Source organism: Sphaeramia orbicularis, chromosome 9 (assembly GCF_902148855.1).
Source record: "Sphaeramia orbicularis chromosome 9, fSphaOr1.1, whole genome shotgun sequence".
Classification (NCBI taxonomy): domain Eukaryota; kingdom Metazoa; phylum Chordata; class Actinopteri; order Kurtiformes; family Apogonidae; genus Sphaeramia; species Sphaeramia orbicularis.
In genome coordinates this window covers 10,428,996-10,447,074 of record NC_043965.1, presented here as the reverse complement: position 1 = coordinate 10,447,074, position 18,079 = coordinate 10,428,996, and the positions used below count along the sequence as shown (strand labels likewise).

General features: G+C 38.0%; 1 protein-coding gene across 1 annotated transcript in view; it reads left to right on the top strand.

Moving 5' to 3' along the window:
• mamdc2a (MAM domain containing 2a) overlaps positions 1-18,079 on the top strand; it is a 66,966-nt gene that overhangs the window by 19,465 nt on the left and 29,422 nt on the right. The window contains exons 3-5 of the mRNA XM_030142518.1: positions 13,125-13,375; positions 15,100-15,184; positions 15,275-15,406. Coding sequence (XP_029998378.1) covers positions 13,125-13,375; positions 15,100-15,184; positions 15,275-15,406 — 468 coding nt within the window. The remainder of the gene's footprint in view (positions 1-13,124; positions 13,376-15,099; positions 15,185-15,274; positions 15,407-18,079) is intronic.

Below are 18,079 nucleotides of genomic sequence, written 5' to 3'. Positions count from 1 at the left end.
TTTACTGATTATGTATACGTTCATAAAAGCTCAGATTAAAGTTAAAGGTTATTATATTAGAAACAGAGAAAACTAAAGAAAAAGTGACTTTTTCAGTAAAACTGAACACAAACCAAGTGTCTCCATCCACTGTCATTGATCCAAATCCATGGGTTTTATTGGGGAACTAGAAGCACTCGGAGAGCGCAGACCTCCGCCAAGGCTGATCAGTGGCCCCCCCCTGTGGCCCCCCCCACACCAAGGGGGTTATGTTTTTGCCAGGGTTTGTTTGTTTGTCTGTCTGTCTGTTTTTCTGTCCGTTAGTGTGCAACATAACTCAAAAAGTTATGGACAGATTTTGATGAAATTTTCAGGGTTTGTTGGAAATGGGCCCTCCCATGGGCCCCCCCACCCCCAATCACCACCAAAATTTAATCATTTCTTCCTTATCCCATTTCCAACAAACCCTGAAAATTTCATCCAAATCTGTCCATAACTTTTTGAGTTATGTTGCACACTAATGGACAGACGAACAAACAGACAAACAAACAGACAAACAAACAGACAAACAAACAAACAAACCCTGGCAAAAACATAACCTCCTTGGCGGAGGTAATCAATGTTGTAGAAGATGACGGTGTTTCCATGTTCACTACGGAGCATCTGAACAACCAAAAAAGACACATGTGACACTGTTGAAAAGCTGAGAAACTGCATTTTAAAAGAATTATTTACATGTAGTGGTAGGGTTCAGGGATCAACATTATTAAAGATTTTAGACCAGTAGATGGTCGCCCATGGATGTTTGGGTCTTTACAGGTAATAGTTTTTTAATTACCTCCGCCAAGGAGGTTATGTTTTTGCCAAGGTTTGTTTGTTTGTTTGTCTGTTTGTTTGTTTGTCTGTCCGTTAGTGTGCAACATAACTCAAAAAGTTATGGACAGATTTGGATGAAATTTTCAGGGTTTGTTGGAAATGGGATAAGGAAGAAATGATTAAATTTTGGTGGTGATCGGGGGTGGGGGGGCCCACGGGGGGGGGCCACTGATCAGCCTTGGCGGAGGTCTGCGCTCTCCGAGTGCTTCTAGTTGGATCTTTTTTCAGGCTTTTGACCATTTCACATCAAATTTATGAAAATAAAATAAATCAGGACACATTTGACTTTTAATCACTGAGTCATCTTGGTCTCAGGGCTCCAGTCTGCCATTATAACAGGACGTAACGGGCAGCCATGGCTCAGAAGGTCCAATAACCGAAGGGTTGGTGGTTCGAATCCTGCTCTGTCCCAGTCATGTGGCATTGTGTCCTTGGGCAAGACACTTCAGTGTGAAAACAAATGAATAATAATGGATCAATAATGTAAAGTGCTTTAGGTGCCTTGAAAAGTGCTATAGAAATCTAATCCATTATTATTATTATTATTATTATTAATAATAATAATAATAATAATAATAATAATAATAATAATAATAATAATAATAATAATAATAAATAACAGACAAATTAACCACAAGCTTAACGTCAAACTGCTCATTTCTCTGTCTGGACTTGATAGACTGTGGCCATGTCTTGCTTCTATGATCTGCCCCTCCACCCCCCCCCCAAAAAAAAAAAAAAAAGAAACAGACCCAAGACCTCGCATTTGCATTGAAAATTGCAAAAATCGACCTTTCAATTGGAGAGAAATAATGACTTGATTTTTATTGCTATAATTATTCATGTAAATTATGATGATTTTTTGGTTATTATACTCAATCAAAGGTACATTTTCTTATGAGGAGGCCAGTCTGGTATCACATAACTAAACATAACAGAACTAAATTCATAAAGAAAATGCCACAAAGAACCAATCAGGTACATCTGTTGATGTAAATGTAAATGAAAAGTAGCTGAGCTGTGAGTTCGGAAGTTGATGCTGTAGCTGCAGGTCTTTGAAACAGTCGATCAGTGACCCATTCCATCTGAGTCAGACCAGGTTCAGAACTAAAACTGTTAAATCAGGTTAACACAGAACACTTCCAACTTCATCAGATCATGCAAACATGCCAGATATCATTGTTTATAATAAAACAGTGGAACATGAAAACTGGCTGGGAGTCGTCCGCAGGGGGTGGAATGACCTATAATCAGTAGTGTGTTACTTGATGATTTCCACATTACTAATTCAATTGGCAAATCATCACAATGACGTCAGCTCTGTACGATGCTTCTCATGAAATACTGTTTTCATTTATGTGTTTACGCAGATACCAGTGCAATGGTCTGGATATGTTTCACATTAAAAACTCCATTTTATATTCTAACAACCAAATATGTGGTCCAATGAAGGTGAAAAAATCAGATAGATAGATAGATAGATAGATAGATAGATAGATAGACAGATAGATAGATAGATAGATAGATAGATAGATAGATAGATAGATAGATAGATAGATAGATAGATAGATAGATAGATAGATAGATAGATAGATAGATAGATAGATAGATAAACATCCAAATTGGTCATATCTGATGACCATGAAAAGATGACAAACTGTATTTTACACTAATTATTTACATAGATAGATAGATAGATAGATAGATAGATAGATAATTTTTTTAATCCCGAGGGAAATTCAATCATGAACATACACTACAAATAAAAAGTTAAGGATATTTCTTTTTTTTTTTTTGGTCATGTTTTTTGTCATTTTTGCCATTTGTAAATAAAACTATGTCTGGTCATTATTTAAAAAATATGTTTCAATTCAATTCACACATAAAAGAGTAAAAAAGCGCTGTGCAAGAACTGAAAAAAATAGCCCAAAAATTCAAAATATCCATAACTTTTTGTTTGTAGTGTATCTGACAATCTGACATGGAATATGTATGTATTGCTGGTATGCTGACTTTTAATAATGTGGCTTTAATTTAATAATTTCGCCAAAAGTCAAATTTTTCGATTAAAAGTTTTTGTGCTTTCAAGAGGTGGTTTTTCGGGCATAGCACAAATGGTATATCACACAAAACTGCAATGGAAAGGCCTTTTTTCACAACTAGAGTCTGGTGAATTTAAAAAAACAGATGTTGACTTATGTTACGACAAGCGAGGAAGAAGAAGAAACATGTCGTGGTATGTGAGGACACACCAGGAAACCCAATCATTTTTTAATTTAGTACGAGATAGAGGGGTAACATATAATAATAATAATGAATATATCTGTAAATCAACACAATAATTACATTCATCGCCATGTTTATAATAAATAAACAAATCATCGCATTTGTGATTTAATGGAAAAACCGACATTACGCACTTCTGTTTTTTCGACATTTAGTAAATATCGGTAAAGTTTTGCGCAGATGTCCAATGGAAAAGCGACTAGTGAAAAGTGTTGATCAGTGTTTCCCAAAGGACCAAGATACCAATGTCTAGTTCAAGAAAAGAAACCAGAAAATATTCATATTAGAAACTGGAATCTGAACATTTTGGCTTTTTTTTTTTTCTGTTTAAATACTGCTCTTAACTGACTTGTCTTTCACGGTAGTTGGCAGTGAGTTAATTGTGGGCAGCTGATGGGTTTATGAGTTAATGGATACAGCTGTTGGTGTGTGGATGTTTTAAGTAGGTCAACCAAACTGGAACGTCAATCCAAACCGTAAACTGTGCAGTTGTGTGACCGTGATCAGAGCTGCCAGTTGGGATGAGGCCGTGCCAGAACTGCCTCCAGTTTTCAGGTGTGCTTTGCCCTAGTTTTTACATTTTTGGGTCAAATGACAGAAAAAAAAAAGGGAATGCTAGGGAGGAAAAGGAGAGTCTGGTCCAAATGCCCTTGGTTGGCTTCAAACTGTTTCAACTTTATATAAAGTGGCTGCAACTAATAATTCCTTTCATTGTGTATTATCTTTGTAATTAACTGATAAAGGGATTGGCCTCAAAAATCTGAGAAAAAGGTGAAATGGTGTTTCTAAATCTTTTGTTTGGTCGCAAAGATGTCACAGAATTCTACCCCCTGGTCTTGCCCCTGTTTTGGGCTGTAGTAAACCTGTACCTGAGGAGGGGCTGGTGGTGTTTTCAGCACAAAGTTATGTTATGCTGCGTTCCAGGCCACTCGTAACTTGTGTTTTTCCAACCTTCTACTGGTGAAAATACACTGGAATGGCAGTCAAACCTGTGACTTCCCACCCGTGAACTCGTACTAGATCAATATATTCCCAGTTCTGAGCTCTGACATCACATAGCCCGTGAAACAACAATGGCGGCGCCCATGGATGCGGTGTTTATGCAAACTGTTTATTAAAACAAGGTATTGCTCTGACATTATTTATCTGCAAATGTTCTGCATAATCAGCAGCTGCTCTAGCATTAGGACAAGAATAAATTAATACCAAATATGTATCCAAATATACAAATAACATAACATAAAAGGTAGAACAGCTTCTCTTGCCTTATACGCTGTTTTAACTGTTTCCCTCAAATAAGCAAAGAACGAACACCTCTGGCGATAGAAATGATTGTAAATGAGCATAACGTACGGTCCACCATGCTGGTTTGTTTATATCTAACTACCACAATTCCTTGTGTTCAGGCATTTTGGCGTGACTTGCCTGGAACGTTACAAAGTTGTGAGTCGTGGTTTGAAGTCGTGACTTACGGGCTCAAAAAACGGCCTGGAATGCAGCATTAATTTCATCTTAAGTTGTTAGTAAGTTGGATCCAAATTTGTTGAAGATTGCAGTGCAAGTTGTTTGTCATTTTCAGACATGTCTGTTTCACCCTTTTCAGTATTTTTTGTCACTTATTTAAACAATTGTATAATCCAGGAGTGGCCAACCCTGGTCCTGTAAAGCCTCTATCCTGCAGGTTTTAGATGTATCCCTCTTCCAACACACCTGATTCAAATGATAAGCCTATCATCCAGCTCTGCAGAAGCCTGACAGGTGTGCTGGAAGAGGGAAACATCTAAAACATGCAGGATAGTAGCTCTCCAGGACCAGGTTTGGCCACCTCTGGTATATTCAAATTGAAGAAAATAATCAAAAAATTAATCAAATACAAAAGTAACTGATTTTCTTTTTGGTGTATATATATATGGTATATATTTGGTTTATATGTGACTGACTGCTGGAGTTGCTAATTAATGTTCAGATGTCATCAGCAACCTTTACAATTTAGAATCTTTTTTCTTTTTTTTACATACCAAAAAGAGAATCTATTTGGAACTGTAGAAAAAAAGCAATCCATGGGCTGACAACTCTGTGGTGTTATTTAATAATTTAGTTCATTACCCATGCATTTCCATTAAAATAATGTGTGCATTTATGCACTTATGATTACAGTGAGAGCTGCAGCTATTGATTAGTTTTGTAACTGTGTAATCTTTTGATTATTTTCTTTCATTCAATTATACGATTATTTGAAAAAGCGACAAAAAAATAAAATGTGAAACAGACATGTCTGACAATGACAAACAACTCATCCTTTATTCCAGAACCAACTGAAACAACCACAAAATGTAGAAAAATAAAAGTATGTATAAAAACATCTTTTGATATAAAAACCAACAAACATGTCCAGTGACAATTACAAACAATATGTGCACTGCAGTCTCCAACACATTAAGGTGGAACTGACATACACCTTGTGTGTTGATCCTGGCGTCATGTGCATCACAATAAGCATCCCTGTGAAACACAACAGTGGAACCCATTTTTAACTAGAAAAGCACTCAGACAGCGCTGACCTCCGCCAAGGCAGATCAGCCCCCCCCCCCGCCCCCCATCACCACCAAAATATAATTGTTTGTTCCTTGTGCCAGTGCCAGTATCAACATTTCCTGAAAATTTCATTCAAATCCGTCCTTACCTTTTTGAGTTATCTTCCTAACAGACAAACAAACAAATGTAAAGGTCATGAAACAAAGCTCTGATTCAGGAAAATTGTAACCAAATAATTTCTTTAACAGATCCAAGTCAATCAATTGATTAGTATTTTCAGCTCTAATTACAATTAAAAAAACAACAGTTGAGGTTTTTGTTTTTATTAGCTTACTGGTCGATAGGCCGTAAGCTATTGTCATCATGTGGTGTCCAGCGGCGGGGGCGGCATCGTCTGTCGTCCATTACAAAAATTTCAGTCGTCTTATTCTCCGAAACTACAATTCCGATCGACTTCAAACTTGGCATACGGGTTCTTTATGATGATGGCAACAAAATTTTATGAAATTTTTTGGATCCGGATCTGATTCTGGATTTGGTGTGACTTTGAAAAATTTCCCCATTATAAGAGATAGGAAGTGGATGGATGCAATAATAGCCTCTGGTACGTCTGTCCATCACCTAACCCTCTGGACCACACAGCCCCCCCAAATACCATGACAGATGACCCGTCTTGAAATACCATATTTTCATTCCAAAGGCATTCAGGCACCCTTTGCTGCATATAGATCCTTAAAGTCCTTCCATTGTTATTTGATGGCTACATACTTTGAGATATATAATGCCAACTTATTTCACTACAATTTATGACCAAAGTTGACCTACTGTATGTCAATCAAGCCATTATTGTATGCACATTGTTTTCAGAATAATATGTGTGAAACAGTTGTTTCAACAAAGCCAGGTCTATGAAAGAATAAATCCCGACCATCCATGCTTTCAGCTTGGGCTATTTCTGTAATAGAATAAATACACAGAACTGGTGATAATAAATGGCATCTGGATACATTTCCCAAAGCTTTGAATTTGGCCGGTAAGCTACAGGGCCATTGGTCCTATTTTTATTATTATTTTGTGTCTTCTGTTTTATTCGGTGTTGTGAAATGGACTGAGGACAGAGACCTGCAGAAGGACGGAGAACTCTGATGTCGCCCGTTGCAGCTTTGACACATTTACTTCCACCGATGAAAGAAGAGTTGATTTAAATAACTTTGACAAACTCCTGAAGTTGTGATGTGCTGTGTGGTTTTCTGTGGCTCCCATATTCCACATGTCCAACCCCCAGTTTCAGTGAGTGACTCCCACGTTTCTATTGTTTTCCTGAACGGCCTGAAGCAGCTCAGTCTGTTTATGATCGACTGTCAGCACAGTTTATGTTCCCTCTGTTAGGAGAAGTGGCGCTGCTGTAAATTGTGTGTGCCATCTTCCCTCCAGCCAAACTCTCTTTCTCTTTGTCGGATATTCCATGTGAGTCCCAGAACCGAACCCCGTCCCACCCCCACCCCCCCCTACACAGGAGCTGGAGCAGAGAGGAACTAAACCACCAACCAGACTGAAATGGAAAGAGCTCCAACCACGGCCCAACCTTGGAGATGGTTATAGACGGCACCAACTGTGGCAATAAATAGGCCCGTAAAAACCAAGACAGGCCTGTAGTAGTGTGTACTGTTTGGTTGCCATGGTGATGTGGGCTCGAACTAAGGAAGCTGCACCCAAAAAAGACGTTAGTGGTTGAAACCAAAATGGATATCCAAGGTGATTATACTCACTAAACAGAGACATCAGAGACAAAGACTTCAGGCTACGCTGAGATACCATAAACACGACGACATGGATGGATTAAGTGTGTGTGTGTGTGTGTGAGGGTGGGGGGGGTGCAGACCACCACCATGACGGCTCTTATCTATGAATGGACTGTTTACACTAATGAGGCCAAGTTCTGATTTAAAACATGTCGACAAGTTGAGGTGAAAAGTTCTATTAATCTGACTTAACCCCCTCCTTTTCTCCTCCACTCATCATACTTGGACTCCTGTGTCAGAGAAGAAAATTACCACCACAGTCTTTTCATTTTTAGAACTGTAATATGGGTCACAGTGTCCACAAAAGTCAAATAAATGCAGACTGTACAAGCCCAGGATGTACTGTCTCTGACCTGGGTTTCCTCATGTTCATGTGGCTGTATTTGTTTTCAGTGGAAGTAATTATTATAGAATGGAAAGCATAAAAATAGATCATTATAATAGTATATCCACCTCAGACCCAGTGAGTCAACATCTTAGCCGTTGTACATTAACGGCATTGGCACCAGAAAGGGTGCACATATAGATAAAAAATAATTATGCTCTATCAAAAAATCAGACAGGCCATTTTATTTGTCTGATATATTCTCTTTTAAAGACCAAAATATTTTTGTATTATGGTGTCTGCTAAAAATTTTGCAGGCTTGCCCCTGTCAAATCAGAAATTATTGGGTGTACGGACACTCCAGCCTAATCGCCTCCATATTTAATGCCTACAAAGATATACAAATGTTTCAGCACTCAGGATAATCATGCATTGTTTATTGCATAGATGTCATGTCCAAAGCATGCGTGCTGAAAAATTCCATATATTGACAGAAACAATAAATTTAGACCCACATATTTTGAATATGGTGTACGGACACTACTTGGTGTACGGACTCGACAAGATTGGAATGGAAATCTGGCTTACCACATGGTCGCATCTGTGTTTGATCTGTAACTAAGTCTTCCTGGTACAGGAGGAAATAAACATTTGTGAACAAGTTATAACAACATATCTATAAGGCATATACGCCATATTATTGATGGAAGTATATTGGTGTACGGACACTACATGAATTTTGGTGAGCAACGCGCCATTGAAAACATGCGGTTCGACGTAAACATCTGTTTGACACATTGTTACTAAATTTTCTGCAGCCAAGGAGCATACCAAAATCTGTCTAGTTGCTCATATTTAGTCATAATAATACTTAAATAACAGGTTCCCATTCTATTATTACAATTAAAGTTACAAATTACAAATACTCATTCTAAATCACAGGTGTCTAACATGCAGCCCATGGGTCAAAACCAGCCCACCAAAGGTTCCGACCTGGCCCGCGGGATGAATTTGCAAGTAAAATAATAGCATAATAACCTATAAATAATGACTCCAAATATTCCTCTTGGTTTAATGTGAAAAATAATGAATGTAAATAATAATATAAATTATGATAACAACAAAAAAATTTAATTATGAAAATATTTGGAGTTATTGAAAATGTTGTAGTTGTCGTTATATATTGGCTATTACGCTATTATTTTACTGGTCTGGCCCAGCTGAGATCAAACTGGGACGAATATTGTCCCTGCATTGTCATTATAACAAAAGAATCAATAACAACAACAAAAACACACCTACTGTCTCCACTTAATATTCCTGAATGATCTTATACTTCAGGCATTTTTTAGTGAAGTGAACATCATCAAGTCCATTCCATAATTTCACACCCACAACCCAAATACATCTGGATTTCACATTTGTTCTCACTTTCATACATTTCAGCCTCTTTAACCTGTTCCTCCACATATTTACACTGAAAATCACTGCTCAGACATCTGCTGTTACTGAGATTCTGTACGAAGTTCATTTTACCAAATATGGGATCACAGATACAACTAAGTGCTCCACCTCCTGGCTCCGTCCCCAACCTGATTTAGAACTCAGGGCACTTAAAGCACCTCTGCGTAAACACTGTTTTATGGAGTAAATTGCTTTTGTGCTCTCTCAGACCTGGATGGATGGGTCAGGAGTCTTATGTAATGTGATGGAAACTCTAGTCAGGAGGAGTTTGCTTCAGAAAATAAAGTCAAAGGATGATTTTTCCTTTTGAACCCTTTTTGATGTTGTGGCTTTAGTAATGGGATGGTTTCTGCAGTTTTGTTTTTGTTTAATTATTATTATTTGAAGTTATTAAATTCATTGGAACATTGTTTAGCACATGGTTTCTGTATGACAGTACAGCTGTGACATTTGTGTATCATTAGAGGAAGGACTGTGTGGGAGATCGAGCTGGAAGAGGACCTGTCCGGTTGATAAAGTGGTTGTACTTTAGGCACTTTGAACACATGCATCTCATAACCCACCGTTAAGTCGTGTTGTTATGTGAAAACTCTCAGTTGAACCCAAATTTCTTATGTAGCGGCATTTAGATTAGATTAGGTAGAACTTTATTGATCCTTTGCACAAAGCCCTCAGGAAATTGAGGTTCCAATAGCAGCACAACACCAAATATATACACAAGAAATACTACAAGAAAAAGGCTAATGACATTCATTTTGTCTTCTGTTAATGTGATTATACTTTTCTTTTTTTTCTTTTGCTCAGACAAGGTATAGTTTTTAGATGTTACCTGCTTGACAGTTTCGACTGTGCCTCCAGCCTTCCTCAGAAGCGTCATCCGACCACACGCACGGTCGGCTCGACGGGCTCTGATTGGTCCGTCGAACCAACCAGCTGATAAATGACACATCAGCAGCATGTTAGATGATGCTTCTGAGGAAGAATGGAGTCACAGTCGAAACTGTCAAGCAGGTAACATCTAAAAAATATCCCTTGTCTGAACAAACGAAAAAAAGAAAAGTATAACTAGAAGAAAAATGCAAAAGAATAATTTTATAAAAGAAAACAGTATTGAATAAAACAGGCAATTTTCAAATTGATAAGTTGATGAATTGATCATGAGCTTTATTCATAGGTCTTACTCTGTAGTAGGACAAGTGTGGGACACAATGTGAAATCTGTTCAAAATTTGGCATCAGAACAGTCTTTTCATGTCTACTCACAGCTCATTCTTTTCAGCATATATGGAGTGAGTTTATGAATTTATATCTCACACAGTTCGATAAATGGTTTGAATCCCACTGCTTTGTTGGAACAGGAACTCCCAAGTGTTTGTCTCAATTAGGGATGGATACGAAAACACAGATACATCCCAGTGTGGTGTTTTTCAACCTTGGGGTCGGGACCCCACGTGGTGTCGCCTGGAATTCAAATGGAGTCGCCTGAAATTTCTAGTAATTGATAAAAATAAAAACTTACTAATAACAAATATATGATGAGTTAAGAAAGACAATCCCAATCCATAAAAGACATGACAAACTGAAGCTGAAACTGAAGCACTGTGGTTCTGTTTATCTGTTAAATGTTCACTGTGGTCAGTTTCAGATGCTGCAGCTCTTTCATAATTCATAGTTTGAGTTCTTGTTTGTTCACTATTAATTGTCAGCCTTGTAAATCCAAGCTGGACTGACTGTACATATCCTGACCAAGGAAAATCAAATTCTCACTTTGTGCAGCAATCTACACCTGACTTTTCTGCCTCCGTCCAGAATAATATACATTATATAGCCTAAATGTCATCTAAAATTGACGTTTATTTGCAACATATTATAGCAAACTATTACATGATCAAAAACAAATTAATTTTAGCAAAAAAGAAAATGTCTCTGTTTTGAATGTCTGGGGTCGCCAGAAATTTGTGATGTTAAAATGGGGTCACGAGCCAAAAAAGGCTGGGAACCACTGTCATATAGAGGCAGCGGTGTTGACTGACAGCTTGGGAAAGTAGACATGGACATGGAGCAACAAGGCTTTTACATATTTGAAAAACAAGCGATCCTTTTGACCTGTCTGTCATGTCTCCTTCAGAATCATAAGTCTTTTATTGTGGTGTTTCTACATTCTTAGGTTCACTTCCTGTTTTATTTTGTGTTACTTACCCTGTTCCTTGTGTCAGTTTACCCTTCCTTCTTATGTGTTCCTGCCTCTGTGGTTGTCTGCCTCGTCCTAATGTGTTTCACCTGTGTTCCAGTCAGTCTGACCTTCTTTGTGTGTTTAGTTTGTCTGCCTTCCTGCCCTTCTGTCCTTGTGCCAGTTTGTCTTAGTTTATCTCTCAAGCGCTATAGCCAGTTTTCTTCTGACTGTAGATTTCTAGCTTTGTTATTTTGTGATAGTGTTTTTTTTTTTTTTTTTTAAGAGTCCTGCCTCCCTGTGTTCCTTCTGGACTAAATTTGTCATCGTTGTTTGAGAGCGTTTGTAGTGGTGCTTTCAAGTTCTGTGCACATTTCTTGTCACAGTCAAGTACAGGTTGAAATGCGCAGTTTTACTGTTAAGAACATAATGCTTGATCTACTGTAGTATGTTTAAAAGGCTGCTAAAGACAATTTAGATTAAAAGTGACCTGCAGACCAAGGTTATAATAGTTTTGGATTTTTATTTATAGTTTAGTTTTATTTAGTTTGACTTTTTTTCTCTTATTCAGTTAGTTTTAATTAGTTTTTAGAGCAGGGTTGCTAGTTTTTATTAGTTTTCGTTATTTTCTAAATGTTTAGTTTTAGTATAGTTTTATATCTTTTCTCTTCTTCTCCGTCGTATTCAAATAAATCCCAGACAGGACTCTGCTGCTTTCTCCCAACTTTAGTCTCCATGTTTCCAGGTAGAGTGGGGACCAGAAGACGACTGGAAACCACAAGTGATGGACCATGAAGTGTCGTATGGTGCCGCTAGATAAAATTGCTGGAGTGAAATAAATCGCTTTCGTATCAATCCGACGTTGACAAAGACGAAAACGAAAACGAAGGGAATTTTATCCATAATTTTTATATGTTTTAGTTAGTTTTGTAAGCACACAATACAGTTTCAGTTAGTTATCGTTTTTTGCTTTTAATTATAGTTTTTATTTATTTCAGTTAATGAAAATGTTTTTACAATTCTAGTTTTCGTCATTTCGTTAATTTTCATTAACGATAATAACCTTGCTGCAGATAGCATTGTTTTCCCTGCTATGTATCTGTTCTTATATTTAATCTGAATCGTTTATCATCTGATCTGTTCATAGTTTCAGAAATCACATCAGGTGGCTTTACAGATCTGGAGGCTGAAGGCAAAGTATGAATGAAGTAAAAGTTTTGCATTTAGTTTCATTGTTAAAAATTATGTGACGACTTCTTCTTCGTTTTCTTCTTCTCTTGTCATGTCAAAATATATGATAGTGATTAGTCCAAAAACAAACGCTGTTGCATTGTTGTCTAAAAATATAGATCATATATTAATAATTCCACAAAATAGAAGGGCTGGGGTAAAACAAATGAAAAAATAAAACCTATCAAGTAAGTACCATACCATATAAGCAGTATCGATAAAAATAGAAGTATCAAGAAAATCTTACCAATACACATTCTTACTCTCAAAGTGATTTTATTAAGTAAAGTTGGAGAAAATGGTTACAAATGCTCAGAAAGAATGAACAAAATAAACAAAAAATGAAATATCGTATGTCTTGTTATGGCTTTTCCAAGTATTTGATGTTGTTTAATGTAACTGGTTTTACCCCAGCTGATAATGTTCCACATGTACTTGATCTGATTCTGTTTCTGCAGGACATCTGATCACAGTGGACCGGGCCCTGATGCAGGACCCGGAGCAGGCGGTCCTCATCAGTCCGGTTCTGGACCAGCAGGACTGGAGCTGTGTGAGGCTGGTGTACCAGATCACAGGGCGGAGCTCCCTGCAGCTCCACCTCAGACCGCACCATGATAACTTCGACTACATGCTGTGGACCGCTAACAGATCGTCTGACAGCTGGTTGATCGCCAGCGTGGACCTGGCCAACACCACCACCCCCTACCAGGTAAACAGGATCCACATCCTCTGGGTCCACGCTCACCCAGCAACAAAACAAACACATTTGTAAATAATGGGGCAAGATAGAACTGAGGTTTTCAGACCGATAATCACCACTCTGAGACGAGGTGTTGGAAGAAGACATGCTTTGTTTATTTCAAGGCCTTATTTGTGATCAGAGTTCACACAGCAACTGAAGACAAACCTGTCCACTGTCCAAAAGGAAGACACGTTTGTACACAAAGGTTTCCATGTCAGGTGATTACTGCATGCATTAGACCAGAGCTGCAGCTATTGATTTTTTTGTAATCGATTCATCTATCTATTATTTTCTTTGATTAAATTAAATGATTATTTGAATAGGAAAAAAATAGTAAAAATGTGAAACAGACATGTCTGAAAAGGACAACTTGTCCTTTATTCCAGAACCAGCTGAAACAACAGCCATAAAAAGTATAAAAGTAAAAGGATATATAAAAAAAAATCTATATAGAAATGACAACAACAATAACAACAGTATAAAAGTATATATAAAAATATCTATAACTAGAAAAGCACTCGGAGAGCGCAGACCTCTGCCAAGGCAGATCAGTGCCCCCCCCAGTGTTTGTCTGTCTGTTTGTCTGTCTGTCTGTGTGCAAGATAACTCAAAAAGTTATGGACAGATTTGGATGAAAATTTCAGGAAATGTTGATACTGGCACAAGGAACAAATGATTAAATTTTGGTGGTGATGGGGGTGGGGGGGCCCACTGATCTGCCTTGTCTGCGCTCTGAGTGCTTTTCTAGAAAAGAGAGCACAGACCTCCGCCCCCGTGGCCCCCCCACTCCTGATCACCACCAAAATTGAATCATTTGTTCCTTGTGCCAGTATCAGCATTTCCTGAAATTTTCATCCAAATCCATCCATAACTTTTTGAGTTATCTTGCACACAGACAGACAGACAGACAGACAGACAAACCAAGGCTGACAAAAACATAACCTCCTTGGCAGAGGTAATAATACATGATATGCATGACAATCACAATTCACATTATTAACAATGCAAATCTAAAAATAATAACCATTATTAACATCATCAAAAACATAAAACATCACCTCTTTGTGTTAGATACTTTTGTATCTGAACTAACCTGAGAATGAAAATTTTTCCATCTGATGCTGTTAAAATATTTCTTTTAACCTTCTGAGACCCAGGAGAACACAAAATTCTGAATTTTTTATGAAAAAAAAATTGTCTAGGCTGAGAACAGCATGACACTATCACATTTTTTTTTTTCAGATACATTTTTAAAAAAAAATTCTCTGAATGTCCTTTGCAGTGTCTTTTTTTTTGTTTGTTTAAGATAAAGCTGTGGAACTTTTGTCCACAAACATGGACAAATAAACCATAGCTGAGTTTTAGGAGGTTAAGGCTTGGTGTGAAGTTTGTTTTTTTTATAGTACTTGTTTCACTATTTGACACAAATTGGTTACACCACCTGACAATATGTCTCCTACATATGTTGAAACAAAGTGTTCAACATCGTGAAAAACTGCCTATGAATGTATTTGACCAAAGTCTATGTACAAACTCCTGACTTTAACTGTATAATCCTGTGCATGTTGGGTTTGTTGCATCACCGAATGCATATTTAATTAGGTATATTTCTTTATTCCCATGCCTCATTGTGCATGTTGGCCTCGATATTGTGTAATGTAATGTTAATGTAATATTATTATCATCCACAGATTTTGTTGGAAGGCAGACCTGAACCTGGTCCAGGCAACAGTGTGGCCATCTTTGAAATCCACATAGTTCCTGGTTACTGCATAGGTCAGTGATAGACTGTGTATGGTTGGATGTAAAATGCTATACCTGTACAGTATATGTGTGAACTGAGCTTATGTGTGTGGTCTTGTCCAGAGTGTAACTTCGAAGAGCATCACCTGTGTGGATACAGTAACAGCTGGAACCCAAATGTCAACTGGTACGTAGGTGGGAACCTGGCCACAGAGACGAACCTACTGGAGAATCACTCCACCAACAGCCAGAGAGGTACAGTTAATGTACATGTACACACCTATACTCAGTTCAGACACACTGACAAACTATAGCCTGGTCCCATCAGTTTATCATGGACTGCTGATGTAAACGTATGAATTTGTGAATTTACTGCTTGGGAGTTTGTAGAACTAAAATGATTTTGACACCTGTTAGAATCTTCAGTGTCATTTTTGAACCACACAAATTCATCCCAGGGGCCGGATTGGATTTTATAGTTGGCTTGTTTTGGCCCATGGGCCGTATGTCTGATAATCCTGATCTAGAAGAAGTGTACAGGGAGAGGTTACTTACCCTGCAACCTGGGATTTAGATAAATGGTAAAATACGTATACATGGACAGTTAGGTTTACATTTGGCTTTACTGCATTTATGTACCTCATATATATATATATATATATATATATATATATATATATATTTATGTGGTCCGCCCACAGCTCCATTCACCCCCAGAGATGCCAAGCATCCAGGGGCGGGACAACATCGTGACATTTATCCAATTACCGTCCAGTTTTGAGGCAATGAAAAAAACTGTTCCACTCAGTCCCATTGAAGTGCATGGACGCTAAGCATCTACGGACAAATGTACTGGACAGAGATCGAATGAGAAAACAGCGCAACGGGAATGTATGAGAAGTGAACATCGAGTCTGATTTGTGATAAAACTGATTCTGAACAAACTCGTCTGTGAGATGAACGTGTTCTAACACATTTGTAGTCGATGAAATGTCAACACAACCGAACATATTTGACCATTTAATTTTCATAATTTTAGGGGAAGCCGAGCTTCCCTTGCAGTCTATGAGAAATCACCACTGATTCATACCCTGTCAGAATATGTACAGGGAGAATAACCAGGGTGCAATTTGTTGAGGGGGATGGGGGGGTCAATCCTCCCTCTAGTTATTACATCCCCTACTTCTGCTCAATGAATTTCATCCTCGGGGGGGGGCACCTAACCTTTCTTCCACCTATATCCTACATCACTGGCACTAACGTTCACCTGAACCAAACTGTCAGCAGTCTCAGAATTCATGAACGTCCCCATGCACTGGGTTGCCGTAAAAGGAGGAGGTAAATGTGACAAATTCATGGGGCCCAGCGTTTGTGGGGGGGCCATAAAGCAATGGAGGGGGTCCAGTGGATACAGGTTAGAAGTTGTGAAAATGTTGCATAAGATCCGCTGTATAATAGAGGCATAGAATCCAGGAGTTGGACGTTGAAAGTATGTAAAGTTTCACTTTCATTTCATTTCACTGCAAAACTATCTTTATATTAATTTTAGCAAAAATCGAGTGGATTTCTACAGCCCATTTTCACTCCTGCTTAGTTTGTTATGTCTTATAATTAATTTCACCATGACATTTGCTCATATAAGGTCAAGACCTCTGAATAACATTGCTCATTGTTTGTCAGCAGCAGCGGTTGTAGTCCATACTGAAAATATGTCTAAACTTCAAGCTGATTACTTAAAATGTTCAGTTGTTGGTTGTATTAACGAACACAAGTGGCTGAACAGGACAACGAACAGCCTGGAGGGGGTGGGGTGTGAAGTGGCTCATTTGCATTTAAAGGGCCAGCGCTCAAAACCACCTTTCTGGTGTCATTAGTCAGAAACAGGGTTGAAGATGGACCTGTGGAGTTGAATGAATGAAGAATTCAGACCCAAGCGGAGCATTTACAGTTTATGTAGACCACAGGGAAATATTTGAAAATATGTAATTCCATTTAAAAAAAAGCACAATATCACTCCTTTAAGTTACAACAAATTAAATATTTAGATTCTGATGTGCAAAATAAAATTAACCCAAAAAAAATCTAAAACATTATGGTGAGATTTACCAAATTACTGCGTTGCCATACCAACTTGATGACCCACAGCTATATCTGTTATAGGGAGGAAGTATTAAACTCAATGACACACCGTGATTTACTGAGGTTCACAGTTGTTGATTTACTGCCAGTTGCACCATTACTTAATAGAGTCATCCAATATTTCATAAACTTGGCTGGGCCTCACATGGCTGCGATCATAGAAACCAGATGCACCTGTGTTGTAACAGTATAATAACGCCTGCATCCTCATAAAGTATACATGTGCACAGAGTGGTTCTGCTCTAATTAAAGCTCCTCTTTGTTGTTTCCCTTGATCATAGTTGAAATGAACTCGCTGTATTTTAGTTCCAATATTTGACTCATCTGCGTTCTGCAAAGATGGATGTTTGTGGATTAAGACTGAAGAAATAAGCCTCATTCCCTGCTTGTATGAGTGGGATGAGCAGTACTGGTTCTCCCCGTATGAACACTACACATGTTGGGTAGGGTCACACAAAGTAACAGGGGCTCCCCTCCCTCGCCTGTCTAAGCATGTAAAATTATCTAGTTCACAGGTGTCAAACACGCGGCCTGGGGCCAAATCCAACCCCCCAAAGAGTCCAATATGGCCTGTAGGATGAATTACACTAAATATATTAACAATCAATGGTGTAAAAATCATTTTAATTCAGGTTCCACATAGAGACACATGTGATCTAAAGTGGATCAGACCAGTAAAGTACTATCATAATAACCTATAAATAATGAAAACTGCAGATTTTATCTTGGTTTTAGTGTAAAAAAGTAAAATTACATTAAAATGTTTAAATTAACAAACCATCCGTCTAC